The sequence below is a fragment of the Rana temporaria genome, chromosome 1 (genome assembly GCF_905171775.1).
Source record: "Rana temporaria chromosome 1, aRanTem1.1, whole genome shotgun sequence".
Classification (NCBI taxonomy): domain Eukaryota; kingdom Metazoa; phylum Chordata; class Amphibia; order Anura; family Ranidae; genus Rana; species Rana temporaria.
In genome coordinates, this window is record NC_053489.1 from 180,910,721 (window position 1) to 180,934,590 (window position 23,870).

The window sequence follows — 23,870 nt, forward strand, 5'->3', positions numbered from 1 at the left end:
AGGCTGTTTCTGGGGATATCTCTGACGCAGAATCTGATGCTTCTGGTTCTGTCATGTCAGAGGATGCGGGCTTAACCCACATGGACAGCGAGGATGACTCTGCTGCGGAGTCTGCTGACAAGGAATTTGTTGGAGCTCTTATTACTGCGGTGCGTGAGACTCTTCATTTAGAGGATGTGGCGGAGACACCAGCGGTGTCAGTCCCTTTTGGATTCCGCAAACCACCGCGTACCGCTAAGGTATTCCCCTGTGTTCCTTATTTAGACAATATGTTGTATAAGGAATGGGATACACCGCAAAAGGCTTTTACGGTTCCTAAAAGCTTTGCTACCGTTACCCCCTGGAGGAGGACTTTTTTAAAAAAGTGGGTCACTCCTCCGTCGGTGGACCCTCCTGTGTCCAGACTGAGTAAGGCTACTACGTTGCCTGTGGAGGGGGCTCCTGCTTTCAAGGACCCCGCTAATAGGAGAGTGGAGGCCGTGGCCCGCTCCCTGTTCTCGGTGGTGGGTTCGGTGGTAAGGCCGGCTCTGGCCGGCGCCCTGGTAGCTCAGACGCTGACTGAAAGGGCGAAGCTCCTGCTGCAGGACCTGGAGGTCCAGGGGGCTTCCGAGTCCTCTAGGGACCTGGCTGAACAGTTGATTCAGGGTCAGAAGTTTCTCTGCGAGGCGGATATGGATTAGATTCCTTTGCTTTCCAGGGCTTCTGTCTACGCAGTGGTTCTGCGCCGCCTTATATGGCTGAAGTGCTGGTCGGCTGACCAGTACTCAAAAAAGGCCTTGGTAGATTTGCCCTTTAAGGGCGGACGGCTTTTGGGGGCATCCCTGGATGACATCATTAAGGATGCCACTGGAGGTAAGAGCACCTTGCTCCCTCAGTCGGGGAAGGGTAGGGAACCTCGCCGCAAGCAAGGTCCTACTTTTACTACCCCCTAAACGGTTTTTTTTCGTGCGCCAGCGCGGCTGGAAAAGGTCCGCAAGGTGCAAAAGCCCTTGCTGCCGGGCGTAAGCGCCCCTGGTTCAAAAAACCGAACAAGCCTGCGGACAAGCCTGCTTCCGCATGAAGGTCTGCCCCCGCCCGGGTCTCGGGTGGGGGGACGGCTTCACGACTTCGTGGATCGGTGGAATTCTCTTCTATCCGACCGTTGGGTTTGCGAGGTGGTCGCCTCGGGGTACAAGATAGAGTTCCTTTCTTGTCCCCCAAACAGATTTTTTTCCATCCAACCTCCAGCTTCCTCCGGATCGTCGGCTAGCCCTGTCCGGGGCTGTCCAGGATCTTCTGGACAGGGGGGTGGTTGTGCCGGTCCCCTCGCTGGAACGGTTTCGGGGGTTCTACTCCAATCTGTTCGTGGTCCCCAAGAAGGGAGGGGTTCGCCCTATCCTGGACCTAAAGGCCCTCAACTCCTTTGTCAAGGTGCAGCGATTCAGGATGGAGTCGGTCCGTTCTATCATGGCGTCCCTCCACCAGGGGGACTTCATGGCGTCCTTGGACATCATGGACGCATACCTGCATGTTCCCGTTTGCACAAGCCACCAAAGGTATCTGCGCTTTGCGATCGGGGAGGACCACTATCAATTCGTGGCCCTCCCGTTCGGGCTGGCGTCGGCACCACGGGTGTTCACCAAGGTGCTCGCCCCGATCCTGGCCTTGCTACGGCAGCGAGGGATCGCTATCGTGGGATACCTGGACGACCTTCTCCTGAGAGCTTCTTCAGGCTCAGAGTTAGAGGAGGACGTGTCCATCACGTGTCGGACTCTGCAGGAGTTCGGCTGGCTTCTGAATCTCAAAAAATCAGTGTTGGTTCCGTCCCAGAGGCTGGAACCCCTGGGGCTGGTTTTGGATTCGGGGGAGACAAAAGTGTTCCTCCCATCGCAAAACCTGCTGACCCTGCAATCTGCAGTGAGACAGTTGTTGACCCAGAAGTGGTCATCTCTTCGCTTCTGCATGCGGGTTCTGGGTCTGATGGTGGCCTCCTTCGAGGCGGTTCTGTATGCCCAATCCACACCAGGGTACTACAGAAGGAGATTCTGTCACGATGGGACAGGGTCCCATCTTCTCTGGATCACCAGATTCGGTTGAGCCATCTGGCCAAGTCTTCCCTGGCATGGTGGCTGACGTCTCCGGTGCTTCGGTCCGGGAAGTCTTTTCTTCCGTGCCGCTGGACAGTGGTCACGACGGATGCCAGCCTCTTCGGCTGGGGGGGCGTCTGGGGCACCCAGTCAGCCCAGGGGCGCTGGACTCGGGAGGAGTCCCGCCTGCCGATCAATATCCTGGAGCTCCGAGCAATCAAGCTGTGCCTTGTCAGGTGGTCGCTGGAGCTACAGGGCCGTCCTGTCAGGATCCAGTCCGACAACGCCACGGCCGTGGCGTACATCAATCATCAGGGCGGCACAAGGAGCTCGGCCGCGGCGACGGAGGTCGCTCACATACTTCGGTGGGCCGAAAGGTCCGTTCCGGCCCTGTCGGCGGTATACATTCCGGGAGTTCTGAATTGGCAAGCCGACTTCCTAAGTCGCATGACTCTGGATCAAGGGAGTGGTCTCTCCACCCGGAGGTGTTTCAGATCCTGTGCCAAAAATGGGGCACTCCAGACGTGGACCTTCTGGCGTCCCGTCTCAATCGGAAGGTACCACGGTTTGTGGCTAGGTCAAGGGACCCGTGGGCAGACGCGTCAGACGCGTTAGTGGCTCCCTGGGTCAATATCACCTGATTTACGGCTTCCCTCCTCTAAGGCTCCTACCCCGCCTGCTGCGCAGGGTGGAAGCCGATGGTATTCCAACGATCCTGATCGCCCCGGATTGGCCGCGTCGCTCTTGGTACGCGGACCTGGTACGTCTGGTGACAGACGCCCCCTGGCGTCTGCCTCTGAGGGAAGATCTCCTGTCTCAGGGCCCGATCTTCCATCCTGCTTTACGGTCACTGGCTTTAACGGCGTGGCTGTTGAAAACCAGGTACTGAAGGACCGGGGCCTGTCGGGCCCGGTAATCTCTACCATGCTGCGTGCACGGAAGTCCACTTCTCGAAAAATTTACCATCGTACATGGAAAGCATACATCTCTATGTGTGAGGAGATGAAGTGGCACCCCCGTACTTACGTGGTGTCCCGGATCCTGTTGTTCCTACAGCGGGGAGTGGACCAGGCTCTTGCCTTGAGCACGATCAAGAGTCAGATTTCTGCTCAGGCTGTTTATTTTCAGCGTCCCTTGGCAGCGAATTCTTTGGTTCGCACGTTTGTGCAGGGGGTCCGGCATGTGGCCCCCCCGGTGCGCCCTCCGCTACCTTCTTGGGACTTGAACTTGGTCCTCTCGGCGCTTCAGCGTGCCCCCTTTGAGGACATTCGGGAGATCCCCTTGCTGACCTTGTCGCCGAAGGTGGTCTTTCTGGTAGCTATTACCTCTATCAGACGAGTGTCTGAACTGGCGGCCTTGTATTGCAAGGCCCCCTACTTGGTCATCCATCAGGATAAGGCGGTGCTGCGCCCGCAGCCCTCTTTTCTTCCGAAGGTCGTTTCGGCCTTTCACATTAACGAGGACATTGTTGTTCCATCATTATGTCCTCAGCCGAAGAACCCGAAGGAGGCCTCTTTACATTCTCTGGATGTGGTTCGGGCCCTTCGAGTTTACTTGTCGGCGACAGCTCCGTTCCGGAAGTCGGACTCGCTGTTCGTGTCTGTGTCCGGTCCCAGTAAGGGCCTGGCAGTCTCGTCGGCCACCATTTCCAGGTGGATCCGACAGGTTGTGCTTCAGGCCTACGCCCTGAAGGGGCGGGCGCCTCCCTTTCGGGTCATGGCGCATTCGACCAGGGCGATCGGGGCCTCCTGGGCTTCCGACACCAAGCCTCTGTGTTACAGGTGTGTAAGGCTGCGACCTGGTCGTCGTTCCACACTTTTTCAAAGTTTTATAAGGTGGATGTGAGTGCATCTTCTGATGCCTCCTTCGGCCGCAGGGTGTTACAGGCGGCAGTTTAAGGTTGGAGTTCCTCCGTTGAGTAACTCCGGTTTTGTTTGGGGTGTAACCTGTTTTTGCTGTGTTATTTTCCCACCCCTCGAATTTTTTTGACACTGCTTGGGGACGTCCCTAAGGTCAATGAAGGCTGTGTCCGTCTATGAACGAAAGAGAAAAAAGGATTTTTGTACTCACCGTAAAATCCATTTCTCTGAGTTCATAGACGGACACAGCACCCACCCCTCCTTGGTTTGTACTGCTTGTTACGAACTGAAGCTGCTGGAGCAGGGTGTGGGTTATGCCTGGGGGAGCCACGCCCCCTGGGAGGAGCGGCATGAAGGAAAGTTTTTAACACCTTAAGTGCTGTAGAATTCTGCCTAAATCTCCTGGTAGGAAGAAGCATAACCCTAAGGTCAATGAAGGCTGTGTCCGTCTATGAACTCAGAGAAATGGATTTTACGGTGAGTACAAAAATCCTTTTTTTGTGTATATTAGGGATGTCCCGATACCGATACTATACTCCCGATACCTATACTCCCTATATGTCCAGATACCGATACTATACTCGGTACCGATACCGAGCATTTCTACTCGGAGAAATGCTCCGATGCTGCACCCGATACCTGGGCAGTCAGGGTGATTGGTGCGGCAGGGGAGTTGCAAGCACTGATCAGCCCCCTTTTCAGCTGCTTTAGTTCAAGTTATACAGTGGTGATCAGTGCTTGTAACTTCCCCCAAAGCCGCACAGATCACCGCTGACTGTCCCCGTGCTGTCCCCCTCCGTACTCCCCTCCTCTGTGCTGTCCCCCTCTGTCCTCCGTTCTGTCCCCCTCTGTGCTCCGTGCTGTCCCCCTCTGTGCTCCATGCTGTCCCTCTCTGTGCTCTGTGCTGTCCCTCTCCATGCTCCATGCTGTCCCCCTCCGTGCTCCGTGCTTTCCCTCTCCGTGCTGTCCCCCTCTGTGCTCCATGCTGTCCCCCTCCTTGCTCCATGCTGTCCCCCTCCTTGCTGTCCCCCTTCGTGCTCCGTGCTGTCCCCTTCGTGCTGTCCAGTCCGTGCTCTGTGCTGTCTCCCTCCGTGCTCCATGCTGTCCCCCTCTGTGCTCCCCCCTCCATGATGTCCCTCTCCTTGCTCCGTGCTGTCCCCCTCCGCGCTGCCCCCTCCGTGCTCCGTGCTGTCCCCTTCGTGCTGTCCCGTCCGTGCTCCGTGCTGTCTCCCTCCGTGCTCCGTGCTGTCCCCCTCCGTGCTCTCCCCATCCGTGCTGTCCCCCTCCTTTCTCCGTGCTGTCCCCCTCCGTGCTGCTCTCCCTCCTCCGTGCTGCTCTCCCCCCTCAATCTGTCAGGATGGAGAGCAGAGGTAGGAGCCCTAAAACTGGCTCCTACCTTTTGCGAATCAACAGAGTGATCAGTGACTCTGTCCATTCACATAACTGAGCATCGTAACCTGTGTTTACGATGCTTCAGTTTATGAATGGAGAGAAGCTTCTCTACATTCATTTTAGCTGAGGCTGCATAGAAAGGGACTGGGGAATCTGTGTCCTTAGTCCCTTTCTCTGTCTTAAAGGGGAGATGTCAAAATACTGCCACTGTCACATGACATTAAAAAAAGTATCGCTAATCGGTATCGGCGAGTACTTGTTCTTGTTATAAAGTATCGGTACTTGTATTCGGTCTCAAAAAAGTGGTATCGGAACAACCCTAGTGTATATGCTTAGTTAATGTGAAATGGGCCTGGTTAGAACTGGATTTAAACCAGAATTCTTACCCATGCTTAAACCTTATTGGGTGGTGGAGACTAATATGATTGGCCTATATACTCTGTAAAGTGCTAAACAATTTGTTGGTACTATATACAGTAAATTCATTATATTAATAAAGGGATAGGTGTGTATATAATGTCGAATCTATTCTCTCTATAATGTTGAATCTATTCTCTATAATGTGGATGTCGAATCTATTCTCTCTATAATGTCGAATCTATTCTCTCTATAATGTCGAATCTTTTATCAGAAGTATGTGTAGTAGAATATCTTGGACTAATAGCGTTAAGGTTAGGCACATTCGACCACAGGTTCGATAGACACAGATTGCTATTGTCAGCGTCATGTCGAATCTCCTATCTATATCGAACTGTTATTGCAACGAAAACGAAAAAAAAGCATTTTTTATTACGGATCTATAGGTTTTCGTTTTCTGCGCTTTCGTTATGGTTTGTTAAAACGATAACGAAAATACCTGAAATTCGGACGAAAATGCATTCGGACGAAAACGAATGCACATGTCTAATAGATAGATATATCAGTGAAGTACCGTATTTATCGGCGTATACCGCGCACTTTTTTGCCCTGAAAATCAGGGCAAAATCGTAGGTGCGCGGTATACGCCGATACCCGCTTTCCCGCGCCGAGTTTTGAACACTGCGCCGACCTATACCGAGTGCAGTACACTCGGGTATATTCGGGCAGTCTCGGCAACTTCCGCGCTCACGTCCTGGACGTACAGGACGTCAGCGCAGGTAGCCGAGCATTGCCGACAATACACGAGTGTCAGAGCACTCTGACACTCGTGTATTGTCGGCAATGCTCGGCTACCCACGCTGACGTCCTGTACGTCCAGGACGTGAGCGCGGAAGTTGCCGAGACTGCCCGACTATACCCGAGTGTACTGCGCTCGATATAGGTCGGCGCAGTGTTCAAAACTCGGCGCGGGAAACGAGCGAGGACGCCGCAGAAGGACACCGGACCCGCCGCAGAAGGACACCCGAAGCCGCAGAAGGACACCCGAAGCCGCAGAAGGACGCCGGACCCTTAAGAGGACACCCGAAGCCGCAGAAGGACGCTGGACCCGACGAGGCCGCCGATGGACGCCGCGCAAGACACCAAAACTGTAAGTACAAAAAAAACTTTTTTTTCCACAGGATTCAGGGTCACTTTAGGGGTGCGCGGTATACACGGGAGCGCGTTATACCGCGATAAATACGGTATACATAAACAGACTTAACTACCGTAATAGCTATCCCTTTTTTGTGTTAACATTTCAGATTTCTTTATAAAATTGCCATTACCTAGGTACACAGATATACATTTGCTGACTAACGCCTCATACACACAATCGGATTTTCCAACGGGAATTGTGTGATGACAGCCTGTTGGCAGAAAATCTGACCGTTTGTATGCTCCATCGGACAATTGTTGTCAGATTTTCCGTGGACAAATGTTGGATGGCAGGCTTTAAAATTTTCGTGGACAACGGTCTGTTGTCGAATTTTCCGATTGTGTGTACAAAAGTCCAAAGTACAAACACGCATGCTCGGAAGCAATGCTCAACAAACACAACATTAGCAGAAGGGGTCCAAAGGGTGGCGCTAAAGAGCTGAAAAAACATGTAGTTTCATGTTTGTTGGCCGACAATTGTGTGCGTTTGTATGCAAGACTAATTCCTGGGCAACGCCCTTCGGACAAAATTCCGACGCTTTGCGGAAAAAACGATTGTGTGTACAAGGCTTAACTCAAAATGTGCTGCAGACATATAAATGGCTGTAGATCAGGGGTGTCCTACCTTTTGACCTTCCTGGGCCACATTGGAATTAGAAAAATTGTCTTGGACAACACATAAAATACACTAATAATAAGGATAGCTGATGAGCAGAAAAAGTTTTGCAGATCACAAGATAACGATCACTGATATAGATAATGTACCTATCAGAGTAATAAAACGTCATTTTTTTTTGTAATATTTTATAAATAAAAGTAAAAGAGGGCAACATAAAACTAGTGCAATATTTGGCACTGTTTTTGATAAACGAATGCATCAATATCTGGTTGGATGGATGTAGTAGAAATTCTCATTGAATTCTCAAGGTGCTCATCAGATATTTTGCTTCTAATTTTGCCCTTTGTGTGCTTCATCCTTGAAAATAGTTGCTCACAAATATAGGTGCTGCTGATGACATGAATAAGACATGATTGTGAAGAGTGGGATACAGGCCCGGACTGAGCATCGGGCAAACCGGGCATATGTCCGGTGGGCCGCGGCCACCGAGATGCCGCCAGGCTGCAAGCCGCGCCGCTCATCTAGCCTCTCCGCGGCCGCTCAGGTGGAAGTAAACACAGAGGGGGAGGAGCTAGATGAGAAGCCTTCGGCCTCTCCACGGCCGGGGGGTGTGACTGCGAGGGGGAGGAGCCAGAGCCGACACCTGCTGGCTGCTGCTACAACACCGGACCGGATTCAAGAAAACGTGAGTGCAGCCCCCCCTCCCCCCCCCCCCTCCTGTAACCTGGATAGGAGGAGCAGTGGGGGCGGCTGCATATAAAAAATATTTTTCTCAATCTCCCTTCTGCTGTATTGGAATGCCTGAGGCTGCGAGAGGTACAGTAAAAGCAGCAGGCATTCCAATACTGCAGAAGGGAGACGATGGAGAAAAACATTTTTATATGCAGACGCTCCTCCTCCACCTCCACCTTCCATACACTTTGCCTCCTCGTGATCTCCACCTCCCCCCAGTGCTCTCTGCCACCCCCCCCAGGGCTCTCCAAGACCCCCCCAGGGCTCTCCACCTCCCCCCAGGGCTCTCTGCCACGCCCAGTGCTCTCTGCCACCCCCAGGGCTCTCTGCCACCCCCAGTGCTCTCTGCCACCCCCCAGTGCTCTTTGCCACCCCCAGTGCTCTCTGACACCCCCCAGTGCTCTCTGACACCCCCATGGCTCTCAACCTCCCCCCAGTTCTCTCCACCTCCCTCCATGCTCTCTGCTACCCCCCCTCAGTGCTCTCTGCCTCCCCTTAGTGCTCTCAACCTCCCCCCAGGGCTCTCCGCCACCCCCCGCAGTGCTCTCTGCCACCCCCCCCAGTGCTCTCTGCCACCCCCCTCCAGGGTTCTCAACCTCCCCCCAGGGCTCTCCGACTCCCCCAGTGCTCTCTGACAACCCCCCCCCCCTCTCGGCTCTCTCCCACCCCCCCCAGGGTTCTCCACCTCCCCCCAGTGCTCTCTGCCACCCCCAGTGCTCTCCACACCTCCCCCCAGGGCTCTCCACCTCCCCCCAGTGCTCTCTGCCACCCTCGCAGGGCTCTCTGCCACCGCCCCCCCCAGGGTTCTCCACCTCTTCCCAGTGCTCTCAACCTCCCCCCAGGGCTCTCTGCCACCCCCCAGTGCTCTCCACTTCCCTCCATGCTCTCTGCCACCCCCCCAGGGCTCTCTGCCACCCCCCAGGGTTCTCCACCACCCCCAGTGCTCTCTGCCACCCCCCCAGTGCTCTCCACCTCCCTCCATGCTCTCTGCCACCCCCCCCAGGGTTCTCCACCTCCCCCCAGTGCTCTCTGCCACCCCCAGTGCTTTCTGCCACCCCCCCCCCAGTGCTCTCCGCCACCCCCCAGTGCTCTCTGCCACCTTCCAGGGCTCTCTGCCACCCCCCCAGTGCTCTCCGCCACCCCTCCAGTGCTCTCAACTTCCCCCCCAGTGCTCTCTTCTACCCACCCAGTGCTCTCTGCTACCCAGTTCTCTTTGCCACCCCCCAGGGCTCTCAACCTCCCCCAGGGCTCTCCGCCACCCCCCAGGGCTCTCCGCCACTCCCCATTGCTCTCTGCCACCCCCCAGGGCTCTCTGCCACCCCCCAGTGTTCTCAACCTCCCCCCAGGGCTCTTTGCCACCCCTAGGGCTCTTTTCCGCCACCCCCCAGTGCTCTCTGCCACCCCCCAGTGCTCTCTGCCACCCCCATGCTCTCTGCCACCCCCCCCCTAGTGCTCTTTGCCACCCCCCTCCAGTGTTATCTGCCACCCCCAGTGCTCTCCAACTCCCCCTCCATGCTCTCTGCCACCCCCAGTGCTCTCTGCCACCCCCCCCAGTGCTCTCTGCCACCCCCCAGGGCTCTCTGCCACCCCCCCCAGTGCTCTACACCTCCCTCCATGCTCTCCGCTACCACCCCAGTGCTCTCCGCCACCCCCCAGTGCTCTCTGCCACCCCCCGCAGTACTCTCTGCCACCCCCCAGGGCTCTCTGCCATCCTCCAGTGCTCTCAACCGCCCCTCCAGTGCTCTCAACTTCCCCCCAGTGCTCTCTTCTACCCCCCCCCCAGTGCTCTCTTCTACCCCCCCCCAGTGCTCTCTGCTACCCTCCAGTTCTCTTTGCCACCCCCCAGTGCTCTCTTCCACCCCCCAGGGCTCTCAACCTCCCCCCAGGGCTCTCCGCCACCCCCTAGGGCTCTTTTCCACCACCCCCAGTGCTCTATGTCACCCCCCCCCAGTGCTCTCTGCCACCCCCCAGTGCTCTCCGCCTTCCCCAGTGCTCTTTGCCACCCCCCAGTGCTCTTTGCCACCCCCTCCAGTGCTCTCAACCTCCCCTCCAGTGCTCTCAAACTTCCCCCCAGTGATCTCCGCCTCCCCCAGTGCTCTCTGCCACGCCACCCCCCAGTGCTCTCTGCCACCCCCCAGGGCTCTCTGCCACACCCCCAATGCTTTCAACCTCCCCACCAGTGCTCTCTGCCACCCCCCCCCCCCAGTGCTCTCCGCCACCCCCCAGTGCTCTCTGCCACCTTCCAGGGCTCTCTGCCACCCCCCCAGTGCTCTCCGCCACCCCCCCAGTGCTCTCTGCTATCACCCCAGTGCTCTCCACCACCCCCCAGTGCTTTCCGCCACCCCCCAGTGCTCTCTGCCACCCCGCAGTGCTCTCTGCCACCCCCCCAGTGCTCTCTGCCACCCCCCACAGTGCTCTCTGCCACCCCCCCATTGCTCTCTGCCACCCCCCAGGGCTCTCTGCCACCCCCAGTGCTCTACACCTCCCTCCATGCTCTCTGCTACCACCCCAGTGCTCTCCGCCACCCCCCAGTGCTCTCTGCTACCCCCTGCAGTGCTCTCTGCCACCCCCCAGTGCTCTCTGCCACCCCCCAGTGCTCTCTGCCACCCTCCAGTGCTCTCAACCTCCCCTCCAGTGCTCTCAACCCCCCCCCCCAGTGCTCTCTGCTACCCCCCAGTTCTCTTTGCCACCCCCAGTGCTCTCTGCCACCCCTAGGGCTCTCAACCTCCCCCCAGGGCTCTCAACCTCCCCCCAGGGCTCTTTTCCGCCACCCCCCAGTGCTCTCTGCCACCCCCAGTGCTCTCAACCTCCCCCCAAGGCTCTTTGCCACCCCCTAGGGCTCTTTTCCGCCACCCCCAGTGCTCTCTGCCACCCCCTAGTGCTCTTTGCCACCCCCTCCAGTGTTATCCACCAACCCCATGCCACCCCCAGTGCTCTCCAACTCCCTCCATGCTCTCTGCCACCCCCAAGTGCTCTCCAACTCCCCCTCCATGCTCTCTGCCACCCCCAGTGCTCTCTGCCACCCCCCCCCAGTGCTCTCTGCCACCCCCCAGGGCTCTCTGCCACCCCCCCCCCCAGTGCTCTACACCTCCCTCCATGCTCTCCGCTACCACCCCAGTGCTCTCCGCCACCCCCCAGTGCTCTCTGCCACCCCCCGCAGTACTCTCTGCCACCCCCCAGGGCTCTCTGCCATCCTCCAGTGCTCTCAACCTCCCCTCCAGTGCTCTCAACTTCCCCCCAGTGCTCTCTTCTACCCCCCCCCCCCCAGTGCTCTCTTCTACCCCCCCCCCAGTGCTCTCTGCTACCCTCCAGTTCTCTTTGCCACCCCCCAGTGCTCTCTTCCACCCTCAGGGCTCTCAACCTCCCCCCAGGGCTCTCCGCCACCCCCTAGGGCTCTTTTCCACCACCCCCAGTGCTCTATGTCACCCCCCCCCCAGTGCTCTCTGCCACCCCCCAGTGCTCTCCGCCTTCCCCAGTGCTCTTTGCCACCCCCTCCAGTGCTCTCAACCTCCCCTCCAGTGCTCTCAACCTTCCCCCCAGTGATCTCCGCCTTCCCCAGTGCTCTCTGCCACGCCACCCCCCAGTGCTCTCTGCCACCCCCCAGGGCTCTCTGCCACACCCCCAATGCTTTCAACCTCCCCACCAGTGCTCTCTGCCACCCCCCCCCAGTGCTCTCCGCCACCCCCCAGTGCTCTCTGCCACCTTCCAGGGCTCTCTGCCACCCCCCCAGTGCTCTCCGCCACCCCCCCAGTGCTCTCTGCTATCACCCCAGTGCTCTCCACCACCCCCCAGTGCTTTCCGCCACCCCCCAGTGCTCTCTGCCACCCCGCAGTGCTCTCTGCCACCCCCCCAGTGCTCTCTGCCACCCCCCACAGTGCTCTCTGCCACCCCCCCCATTGCTCTCTGCCACCCCCCAGGGCTCTCTGCTACCCCCAGTGCTCTACACCTCCCTCCATGCTCTCTGCTACCACCCCAGTGCTCTCCGCCACCCCCCAGTGCTCTCTGCTACCCCCTGCAGTGCTCTCTGCCACCCCCCAGTGCTCTCTGCCACCCCCCAGTGCTCTCTGCCACCCTCCAGTGCTCTCAACCTCCCCTCCAGTGCTCTCAACTCCCCCCCCCAGTGCTCTCTGCTACCCCCCAGTTCTCTTTGCCACCCCCAGTGCTCTCTGCCACCCCCAGGGCTCTCAACCTCCCCCCAGGGCTCTTTTCCGCCACCCCCCAGTGCTCTCTGCCACCCCCAGTGCTCTCAACCTCCCCCCAAGGCTCTTTGCCACCCCCTAGGGCTCTTTTCCGCCACCCCCAGTGCTCTCTGCCACCCCCTAGTGCTCTTTGCCACCCCCTCCAGTGTTATCCACCAACCCCATGCCACCCCCAGTGCTCTCCAACTCCCTCCATGCTCTCTGCCACCCCCAAGTGCTCTCCACCTCCCCCCAGTGCTCTCTGCCACCCCCCCAGGCTCTCTGCCACCCCCAGGGCTCTCTGCCACCCCCAGTTCTCTACACTTCCCTCCATGCTCTCCGCTACCACCCCAGTGCTCTCCGCCACCCCCAGTGCTCTCTGCCACCCCCCTCAGTGCTCTCTGCCACCCCCCAGGGCTCTCTGCCATCCTCCAGTGCTCTCAACCTCCCCTCCAGTGCTCTCAACTTCCCCCCCAGTGCTCTCTTCTACCCCCCCAGTGCTCTCTGCTACCCTCCAGTTCTCTTTGCCACCCCCCAGGGCTCTCAACCTCCCCCAGGGCTCTCCGCCACCCCCCAGGGCTCTCTGCCAACCCCCAGTGTTCTCAACCTCCCCCCAGGGCTCTTTGCCACCCCTAGGGCTCTTTTCCGCCACCCCCCAGTGCTCTCTGCCACCCCCCAGTGTTCTCAACCTCCCCCCAGGGCTCTTTGCCACCCCTAGGGCTCTTTTCCGCCACCCCCCAGTGCTCTCTGCCACCCCCCAGTGCTCTCTGCCACCCCCATGCTCTCTGCCACCCCCCCTAGTGCTCTTTGCCACCCCCCTCCAGTGTTATCCACCACCCCCAGTGCTCTCCAACTCCCCCTCCATGCTCTCTGCCACCCCCAGTGCTCTCTGCCCCCCCCCCCCCAGTGCTCTCTGCCACCCCCCAGGGCTCTCTGCCACCCCCCAGTGCTCTACACCTCCCTCCATGCTCTCCGCTACCACCCCAGTGCTCTCTGCCACCCCCATGCTCTCTGCCACCCCCCCTAGTGCTCTTTGCCACCCCCCTCCAGTGTTATCCACCACCCCCAGTGCTCTCCAACTCCCCCTCCATGCTCTCTGCCACCCCCAGTGCTCTCTGCCCCCCCCCCCCCAGTGCTCTCTGCCACCCCCCAGGGCTCTCTGCCACCCCCCAGTGCTCTACACCTCCCTCCATGCTCTCCGCTACCACCCCAGTGCTCTCCGCCACCCCCCAGTGCTCTCTGCCACCCCCCGCAGTACTCTCTGCCACCCCCCGGGGCTCTCTGCCATCCTCCAGTGCTCTCAACCTCCCCTCCAGTGCTCTCAACTTCCCCCCAGTGCTCTCTTCTACCCCCCCCCAGTGCTCTCTTCTACCCCCCCCAGTGCTCTCTTCTACCCCCCCCCCCCAGTGCTCTCTGCTACCCTCCAGTTCTCTTTGCCACCCCCCAGTGCTCTCTTCCACCCCCCAGTGCTCTCTTCCACCCCCCAGGGCTCTCAACCTCCCCCCAGGGCTCTCCGCCACCCTCTAGGGCTCTTTTCCACCACCCCTAGTGCTCTATGTCACCCCCCCCAGTGCTCTCTGCCACCCCCCAGTGCTCTCCGCCTTCCCCAGTGCTCTTTGCCACCCCCCAGTGCTCTTTGCCACCCCCTCCAGTGCTCTCAACCTCCCCTCCAGTGCTCTCAACCTTCCCCCCAGTGATCTCCGCCTCCCCCAGTGCTCTCTGCCACGCCACCCCCCAGTGCTCTCTGCCACCCCCCAGGGCTCTCTGCCACACCCCCAATGCTTTCAACCTCCCCACCAGTGCTCTCTGCCACCCCCCCCCCAGTGCTCTCTGCCACCCCCCAGGGCTCTCTGCCACCCCCTAGTGCTCCCTGTCACCCCCTAGTGCTCTCCACCTCCCCCATGCTCTCTGCCACCCCCCTAGTGCTCTTTGCCACCCCCCTCCAGTGTTCACCACCCCCATGCTCTCTGCCACCCCCCCCAGTGCTCTCCAACTCCCTCCATGCTCTCTGCCACCCCCCAGTGCTCTCAACCACCCACCAGTGCTCTCCACCTCCCCGCATGTTCTCAGCCGGAGGTGCCGGTTAGCATGTCATGGGCTGCTCAATCAAAAATGCCCGGGCCTATTTTTTGTCCCAGTCCGGGCCTGGTGGGATATTTTTCTTTGGAAAAATAAAACTCATAAAAAAGCCCAGTAAATAGACATTGCAAATGTACAGTATATGTTTTCTAAGTGTAAACGCATTTTGACAAAACTGTAAATCACGTAAATCACGTTACGCAGACGAAGTGCAAATGTGCGCCGGCGTATGTGTGCGCCAGAGTCACAAACCAATATACGCCTAAAAACTGGCCACCCTATGCCGACGTATCTTGAACACGCCGGCGTAGCGTGGGCGCAAATATGGGCTGGACGCATGGTGCTTCTCCCATTGATTAGGCATTCAAATCTGCAAATGAGGGAAATACGGCGATTCACGAAGTGCGTGCGCCTGGCGCATGCTACGCTGGGCGTGCGTAAGTTGTACGTCTGGCACAAAGTTATTCCCCATAAAGGAGGTGCAACCCGGCAACAGACATCCACAGGTCAGCTGGAGAGCAGCTGCAGCAGCACCGTTACGGACGAGCTGAGCAACCACACTTGCAGGACAACACATCTATCTGTGGAAGAGAGAGTTCCCCATTGGGGCTTTTAGGCAGCAAGAACATTTTTGGGAATAACGTTGTTGTATAAATTATTGTTTATTGCCAAGGATTTCGAATATCACAAGGGTACAAAAGTACAAAGAAGGTCACAAGGTGATAACAATATATAGGTTGAAAACATATGACATTGCTGGATGCAGTGAGCATGACATGATTGCATAACATGATTGCAACAAAACTTTGACAGTAGGAGGCTATATGTAATAAATAATCTGTAATAATGAAAACCCCATGAGCGGTGCTGTAGCCCCGATGCGTTTCGACCAGTTGGGTCTCTTCAGGGGGCTGGGATTTCTAAAAAATATATATAGAGAGAGTATAATAATTGCATATGATCAAAAATGAATGAGAGGACATAGGTCAACACACATCATAAAAAATTAGCCATAATAATTTCATAATTACCACTGATGCAAGACACTGGGCAATGTATAAGACCATGGGGTGGACCATTGGGGCCCAGGCTGCCCCCACCTCCCAAAAAGGGGCGGCCTGACCAGAACAGCTTTCAGGGAGCCGCATGATGAACGCCCCCCAGGGGCAGCGGAGGAGCAGTCCTACAAGAAAACACCCATAATGAACCATGATTAGATTAATGTGGAAGAATGCATGAATTACTGTATGCCAACACATCTATCTGTATGCCAACATGCCAGGGGCAGCCATGGTCATAGCACTACTGCGTCCACAGGCACGGAGGAGGGCACAGGAGAGGGTATACCGAACGCGCATGAACGTCTTTGGCATGGGGGAATCGGAGGTGTATCGCATCTTCAGATTCAGCCCTGATGCCATCCTGGAATTAGCCACAGCCCTGCATGATGAAATCACCAGCCAGACAGAACGCTCACATGCAGTGCAGCCACTAGTCAAGGTACTGGCAACACTCTATTTCCTCGCCAGTGGATCTTTCCAACGTACAAGTGGAGTCGTGTCTGGGATGTCCACCATGAGCAGATGCGTGCACCAGGTTGTCCCCGCAATCCTCACACGCATGTCCCACCACATCATCAAACCCACCCATGAGCATCTGCGGCAGAAGGCAATGCATGATTTCTACAGAATTGCCGGATTCCCACGCACTGTGGGGGCAATTGATTGCACACATGTGGCACTACGGCCCCCCGTGCCACAGAGCACATATACCGCAATCGTAAGCAGTGGCATTCCATCAACGTACAAGTGATAGCCGATGCCCAATGCCTCATATGGCACTTCTGTGCCAAACACCCTGGGGCCAGCCACGACAGGTACATATACCGTCAAAGATACATTCACATTCATAACCGTCATGAGCCACAGGTTCGACACCCTTGTAGATAATCACATGCACTGTAATAGGTCTTTGCCATTGGATTACTTATGAGATAGCTAAAGCATATAAGAAAAGGAGGGATTATAGTCTGCAATATTGTAACCTTCAAATTTACACTGTTTCTGCATCAGTAATGCAAGTCTGTCTAGAGGTTTATACATTGTCAATATCTCTTCACATTTCAGAAATATATTATATTTAATCCTCAAGATCACACACAAATAATTACCAACAGTGAAACACAAGTGATATTTTACTCATGGGTAAGTAGAACATCTAAAACTACTACATATTTGTCTTTATCATTCCCTTTTTTTCAGTAATTGCACACACGGAAAGTATTGATATATATCTTGCCCAAAAAATACTTTATTTTAATTTTTTATAATACAAAAGTTTTATTTATTGAAGAAAAAACGGTACAAAATAAATATTGCAGTGGTGGTACGTGTCTGGATGCAACTCAGATAAATAGGCATTAGAAGAAGACATATTGGCACTATTTTAGCATACACATTTTCCATACATCAAAAAATACTTTATTAACATAAATTGCTATACTAATATACTGTATTTATATAAATGTATGCACCATTTTACAGCACTTATTTTCTGTATATATCTTTTGTTCAGTGGCATCCAGAGATGGAAAAGGGTCCCAGTGCAAAATGGGCATATAAACCCCATTTGAAACTTGTCAAAATCCTCCATGTATGTGCATACCCTCTTGACATTGTGCCACTTGGGCAAAATCTGTCTTGAGGAGGTATTCACAGAATATCTAAAGTAGTTTATGTCTGCATAGGCAGCTGCTGATTATGCCTCTGGAACTACTATATCTCTATATATACTATCTGGTATGTTTCAACTGTGCCCTCACTGGCATCATTCCTATGCCAGCCTGTTTACACAGACCTAAAGTAAAAATGTAGGTCTACTTTAAACCAATAGGGAGATCCGTAAGGATATTAGAATAACTATAAACCTATCTCTAGAAATAATAAGGAGATTCAGCAAATTATGGATTATATAACCTGTAATCTGCTAGCAGGTTGTGGTCAGATGACTTGAAATCAGAGGACCAGTAAACATCCTTATTATGGTGCATATGTTCCGCTTGCACCAGATCTCTAGAACATATAGAAGCTGATGCAGCAATAATTGCATTTATAAAACCCCAAAAAAAGTAATTTCTCTTTCGTCCATGGATGGACACAACTTCCTTAAATCTTGACATTTGAGTTATGTTCAGTCTATTAGGAGAGGACTAGGCACACATGTTAGATATGTAGAAACATGTAATTATACCAAAGCTGAACAGCCCCGCACCAGGGTGCAGTCCATTTGGTCATAACCCCTCACCCTGCACTCAGCAGCCCAGTTTTTTTCTGCCTAGTGTAGGAGAAGGACCTGGCTCACTAAGGGCCCATGGTCCGAGAGAATTTTTACTTTTCTTTTTTCTTTTTATTATTTGATCCTGAGATCTACTATCAACTGCCGGCTGGGTGACAGGCTGGATAATATAGATCCTTGTAGTCTCCCCAGCCCCCGGCCATCAAACGTGAGCAGGCTTTAGCTACGCGCTGGGCCAGCCACGACATACCCGTTTGCTCCAGGGGTGGCCGGTGAACTATATGCTCCGGGGCCCACATATGACCGGGCTACTGCTGTCTAGTCACAGTGGCCGGCAGCCACTCCATACTGCTCGGTTTGGGTCTGTCAGGAACGCGTCCAGCAGTCATCACAAGGACGGGTAAGTAGATTCCCCTGTCTTGACAGGATGGAATAGCTGGGCATTCCTGGGGTGGTCGATTATGGGGTCTCTAGTCCTCCCTTTCCTCTCTCCCTGTCTATCCCTCCTCCCCATGCTATGCTGGGCCTGCTGTGTACCTCACCGAGGGGTTCATGAGTGGGGCTCTGGGGGCTGCAAGGGGTGCCCAGGTTCGCTCTAGTGTAGGTGGTCTGCTTTTTAGGGGGGCCCCTGTCGGGTACCCAGTGTTTTCTTGGCCCTTATTTTTTACCCTTGCGATCTGCGCCATTTTCCTGTGGCCGCGCTTTTTTTATAGCTAATACAGTGGTCGACCATTTTCTCGTAGCTCGCGCCCTGAGGTAACCGGCGGCCATCTTTTTGAGGCCTTTTCACATTGGTTTGGCCTCTAGCGCTACTTCTCTATTCTGAATGGCAGATCACTTCAGAGACACCTCAGGCACAGACTGTGCGGGGGTTAGAGCGAATGGTAGTGCCTGGTGCAGGGTGGTGAGTCCTCTGGGAATACCCCTTGGTCTGTGCAGCTAGGAGGGTGGGCATTTTTGTACCTTGACTTAGTTCCTGACTGGCTATCAGGTGTGTGGGTCAGCATGGCATCAGAAGCTGGCGCTTCTTCCCCAGACATTGCTGTGTTGGCAACCGGTGCCCCGGAACCTGCGGTACCTATGGATGCTTTGCTGGTAGTCCTGGAGTTATTTGTTGCCAGGGTGATGGCGGTGTGCGGGCAAAAGGGGGGTAAAAAATGCCCCCTCCCCCCACCATCTTCTGGGGAAAGCTTTGACTCAGACTTGGGCCTGGTTGTGAAACAGGACCCCTGTTCTTAAGGGTCAGAGTATGCGGACAAGGACCATTCGGGGAGTGAGGGTGACTCTGTGTCCGGGTCAGTGCAGGAGAAGGCGCTTGTTGGAGCACTTATCACCGCAGTGCAGGAAACCCTCAAGCTGGAGGATGCGGCTGGGGCTTCTACTGAGGTGTCAGTCCCTTTTGGTTCCTTATGTATCTTAGTTTGATAAGTTTATAGACAAGGAATGGGAACGACCTTTTAGGTCCCAAAACGCATGGCGGTCCATTACCCTTTTGAGGAGAACCTTCTGAAAAAATGGGCTTCTCCCCCTGTTGTGGACCCCCTGGTATCCAGGTTGAACAAGGTAACCACGATTACGGTGGAGGGGACCCCTGCATTTAAGGACCCTGCAGACAGGAGGGCCGAGCCGGTGGCCCGGTCCATGTTTGCCATGCTGGGGTCAGCTTTACGGCAAGTTTTGGCTGCGGCCCTGGTGTCACAAACACTCACCGAATGGGCAAAGTTTTTGCACCGGGAGTTGGAGAAACAACGGCCCAGATTCACAAAGCACGCCGACGTATAACAAGTTACACCGACGTAAGTGCAAATGTGCGCCGTCGTATCTGTGCGCCAGACCCACAAACTAATATGCGCCTAAAAACAGACTACACCCCGCCGACGTATCTTGCTTACGCCGGCGTAGAGTGGACGCATATTTAGGCTGGGAGCATGTTGCCGCTCCCATTGATTAGCCATTCAAACATGCAAATGAGGGAAATACGTCGATTCACGAACGTGCGTGTGGCAGGCGAATGCTACACAAGATGCGCATAAGTTGTACGTCCGGCGTAAAGTTATTCCCCATAAAGGAGGTGCAACCCAGCAACAGACATGCTCAGGTCTGCACCAGGGAACACAAGCCGGCGTATTGTGCGTTGGACGTGTGTCTGGCTGGGCATACGTTATGTTCACGGCGTACGCAGTGTTCAGGCGTAGCTTAGGCAGTTTTGCCGGCGTGGTTGTGAGCAGGCGCATAGGGGTGCATCCACGTCACGGCGCATGCCCAGTTCGTAATACGTACCTGTCTGTCGCTCGGCCCATCATTTGCATGGGGTCACGCCTCATTTGCATGGGTCACGCCTACTTCCACCTACGCCGGCGTACGCCTTCGAAACCCACGCCACGGTGGCGCAGCGTTGGGAGCACTGGCTTGCTGAATTCAATGCTTGCCTCGCTGCGCTGCGTTGGCGTAGCGTACATTGGTTACTCTACGGCGGCGCAATGTGCGCCTTGCTCTCTGTGAATCTGGGCCAATATGCTTAGAATTGGCCAACCAGTTGGTGCACGGCCTTAAATATGTCTGCGATGCAGCCCTGGATACAGCAGTATCCGCTGTGGTGCTACATCACCTGATTTGGCTAAGAAGGCTCTGGTGGATTTGCCCTTTCAAGGAGAGAGGCTATTTGGAGCCTCGCTGGATGACATTATTAAGAATGTCACTGGGGGTAAGAGCACGCTGTTCCCACAATCCAGAAAGGGTAAGGAGCCACACCATAGGCCAGGGCCCTCCTTTTCCACTCAGAAGCGTTTTTTTTCGTCAGCCCGGACCTGCGGGTAAGTGTCCCCAGGCTGACAAAGGGCCAGCTGAGGGACAAAAGCGTCCCTGGGTTCGCAAGCCAAACAAGCCTGCAAACAAATCTGCAACAGCATGAAGGTTTGCCCCCGCACGACTCTCGGGTGGGGGGTCGCCTTCGCGAGTTTGCAGCTCGGTGGACCTCCCTGTTTTCCGACCAGTGGGTTTGCGAAGTGGTTTCATCAGGGTACAAGATAGAGTTTCTTTCTTGTCCACCAAACAGATTTTTTCCCTCAAACCTTCATCTTCATCCGGCTCGACGGGGCGCCCTATTGGGGGCGGTACAGGACCTGCTGAGACCTGGGGTAATAGTACCAGTGCCACTGCCTGAAAGGTTTCAAGGATTCTACTCCAATCTGTTTGTAGTCCCAAAGAAGGACGGGGTTCGTCCAATCCTGGACCTTAAAGCCCTCAACTCCTTTTTAAAAGTACGAAGGTTCAGGGTGGAATCAGTTTGCTCTGTGGTCGCTGCACTCCATCCGGGGAATTTTCTGGCGTCCTTGGACATTAAGGACGCATACTTGCATGTCCCCATATATGTCGGGCATCAAAAAGTCCGGTGTTTTGCAGTTGGGGATGACCACTATGAATTTGTGGCTCTCCCTTTTTGCCTGGCATCGGCACCAAGGTGCTCACCCCGATTCTGGCCTTGCTGAGACAGCGTGGAATAGCTATCATGGGCTATCTGCACAACCTCCTTCTGAGAGCTGCTTCAGACTCAGAATTAAAGGAGGATGTGGCGATTGTCAGTCAGACCCTTCAAAAATGTGGCTGGATACTGAACCTCCAGAAGTCGGTGTTGGTGCCGACTCAGCACCTAGAGTACCCGGGCTTGATTCTGGACACTTCAGAGGTGAGAGGTTTTTCTCCCGCTGTAAAAATTGCATACACTTCAGACGGCGGTGAAGCTTTTGGCATCTTGCAGGTGGTCGTCACTGCGCTTTTGCATGCAAGTCCAGGGTCTCATGGTAGCCTCCTTCGAGGCAGTACCGTATGCCCAATTCCACACTCGAGTCTTGCAGAAGGAGATCCTGTCCAAGTGGGACAAGTCTCCATGGTCCCTGGATTGTCAAATCCGCATGAGCCAACTAGTCAGGGCTTCCCTAGTCTGGTGGCTGAGATCTCCGGCCATTCAGTCTGGGAAGTCGTTTCTTCGCTTTCGCTGGACGGTGACCATGACGAACGCCAGCCTGACCACTTGGGGGAGTTTAGGGTATTCAATCGACACAAGGTCGCTGGACACAAGAAGAATCCCGCCTGACGATCATTGTGCTGGAACTTCGGGCGATCAGACTGTGCCTCTCCACATGATCTCAGAGACTTCAGGGGCGTACAGTCAGGATCCAGTCAGACAACGCCAGGGCTGTGGCATATGTCAAACATCAAGGAGGAACAAGAAGCTTGGCTGCAGCATTGGAGGTCACTCACATCCTTCGGTAGGCAGAGTGGAGCATGCCAGCCCTGTCGGCCATATTTATTCCGGGCGTAGAAAACTGGCAAGCGGACTACCTAAGTTGCCAGATGCTGGACCAAGGAGAATGGTCGCTACACCCGCATGTGTTTAGTCTCATTGCCGGAGATGGGGCATGCCAGACGTGGACCTCCTGGCTTCTCGACTCAATCGGAAGGTATTGAGGTTTGTGGCCAGGTCAAAGGATCCCTAGGCGGACACAACAGATGTGTTAGTGGCCCTGTGGGGTCAGTATCGGCTAATTTATGCCTTTCCCCTCTGAAACTTCTTCCCAGTCTGCTCCGCAGAGTGGAGACCGAGAGAATCCCGGTGATTCTAATTGCCCCAGATTGACCTTGACTTCCCTGGTACGCCGACCTAGTGCGCCTGGTGGCGGATGCCCCTTGGCGACTGCCGATGCGGGAGGACCTTCTCTCGCAAGGTCCTATACTTCATCCTCCTTTACAGTCGCTGGCTTTAACGGCATGGCTTTTGAAAGCCAGGTTCTATCGGACAGAGGCCTGTCGGACTCAGTTATTTCCACCATGCTGAGAGCACGAAAGTCATCTTCTCGGAAGATCTATCATCGCACTTGGAAGGCCTACATCTCTATGTGTGAGGAGATGGGGTGGCTCCCACAGGCTTATTTGGTTTCTAGGATCCTGCTGTTTTTACGGGTGTAACGGCACTGGTGAGCGAGAGTGAACCACAACTGCGGTAGCAAGGATTTCAATGCTCTTCTTTATGTGAGAATTCAGTATTAGGCCCCAGGCGTCACTCCACACAAACCGGAGTTTGGGGGTTCTCTACATCATCTCTCTCACATAAAGATAGGCGTTGAGCTACTGAGCTTGGACGCATTACAACATGCGACCAGAGCTTAGCATTTAAAATTATAGTATGCACTAAAAGATACGAATAAACAACTGTATGTAAGTAATTATTAGTATTACATAGCGTCGTGCATTAGGCCACTAAGGGAGAAGGTATGAAATACATCAACCCTTAGCATAGAAAAGTTTAGGCGAACATGTTCCGCAACTTAGGGCATAGGCCCATAAACAGGTAGTACTTATGTCAAGCACGTAGTAAATAGGCATTGTTGAGACAACTAATAATTACATATGATAAGCAACTATAGCTCAGGTACTTTGAGAGTACATGTAGTAAATAGGAGTTATAGCGACAACTAAGGCCGGGTACTCACGACCAAACATGTATGGTGAAAGCGGTCCGTCGGACCGTTTTCACCATACATGTCTGCCAGAGGGCTTCTGTACGATGGTTGTACACACCATCGTACAGAAGTCCGCGCGTAAACAATACGCGGGGTGTGTCCGCGGTGTCGCCGCGTCGATGACGCGGTGTCGCCGCGACAATGACGCGGCGACGTGGGCGGCCCGCCTTTAATATGCTTCCACGCATGCGTCGAAGTCATTCGATGCATGCGAGGGACGGCGGGCGCCTGGACATGTACGGTAGGTCTGTACTGACGACCGTACATGTCCGAGCGGGCAGAATTCCAGCGGACGGTTTTAAAACAAGTCCAGGAATATTTGTCTGCTGGGAAAAGGCCCGGCGGGCAAATGTTTGCTGGAATTCGGCCCGCTCGCGCCCACACACGACCAAACATGTCTGCTGAAACTGGCCTGCGGGCCAGTTTCAGCAGACATGTTTGCTCGTGAGTATGGGGCCTAATAGTTGCATCTGGGAGGCAATTATAGCTCAGGTAATAATAGTTGCATATAAGAGGCAAATATAGCTCAGGTAACAATAGTTGCATATGAGAGGCAGTTATACAGTAGCTGACGTAAT

The 23,870-nt window shown here is 55.0% G+C and overlaps 1 protein-coding gene across 2 annotated transcripts in view; it reads left to right on the plus strand.

Moving 5' to 3' along the window:
* CFAP251 (cilia and flagella associated protein 251) overlaps positions 1–23,870 on the plus strand; it is a 146,408-nt gene that overhangs the window by 38,328 nt on the left and 84,210 nt on the right. For both annotated transcript variants that reach the window (XM_040347047.1, XM_040347039.1), the window contains exon 9: positions 16,606–16,683. In XM_040347047.1, coding sequence (XP_040202981.1) covers positions 16,606–16,683 — 78 coding nt within the window. The remainder of the gene's footprint in view (positions 1–16,605; positions 16,684–23,870) is intronic.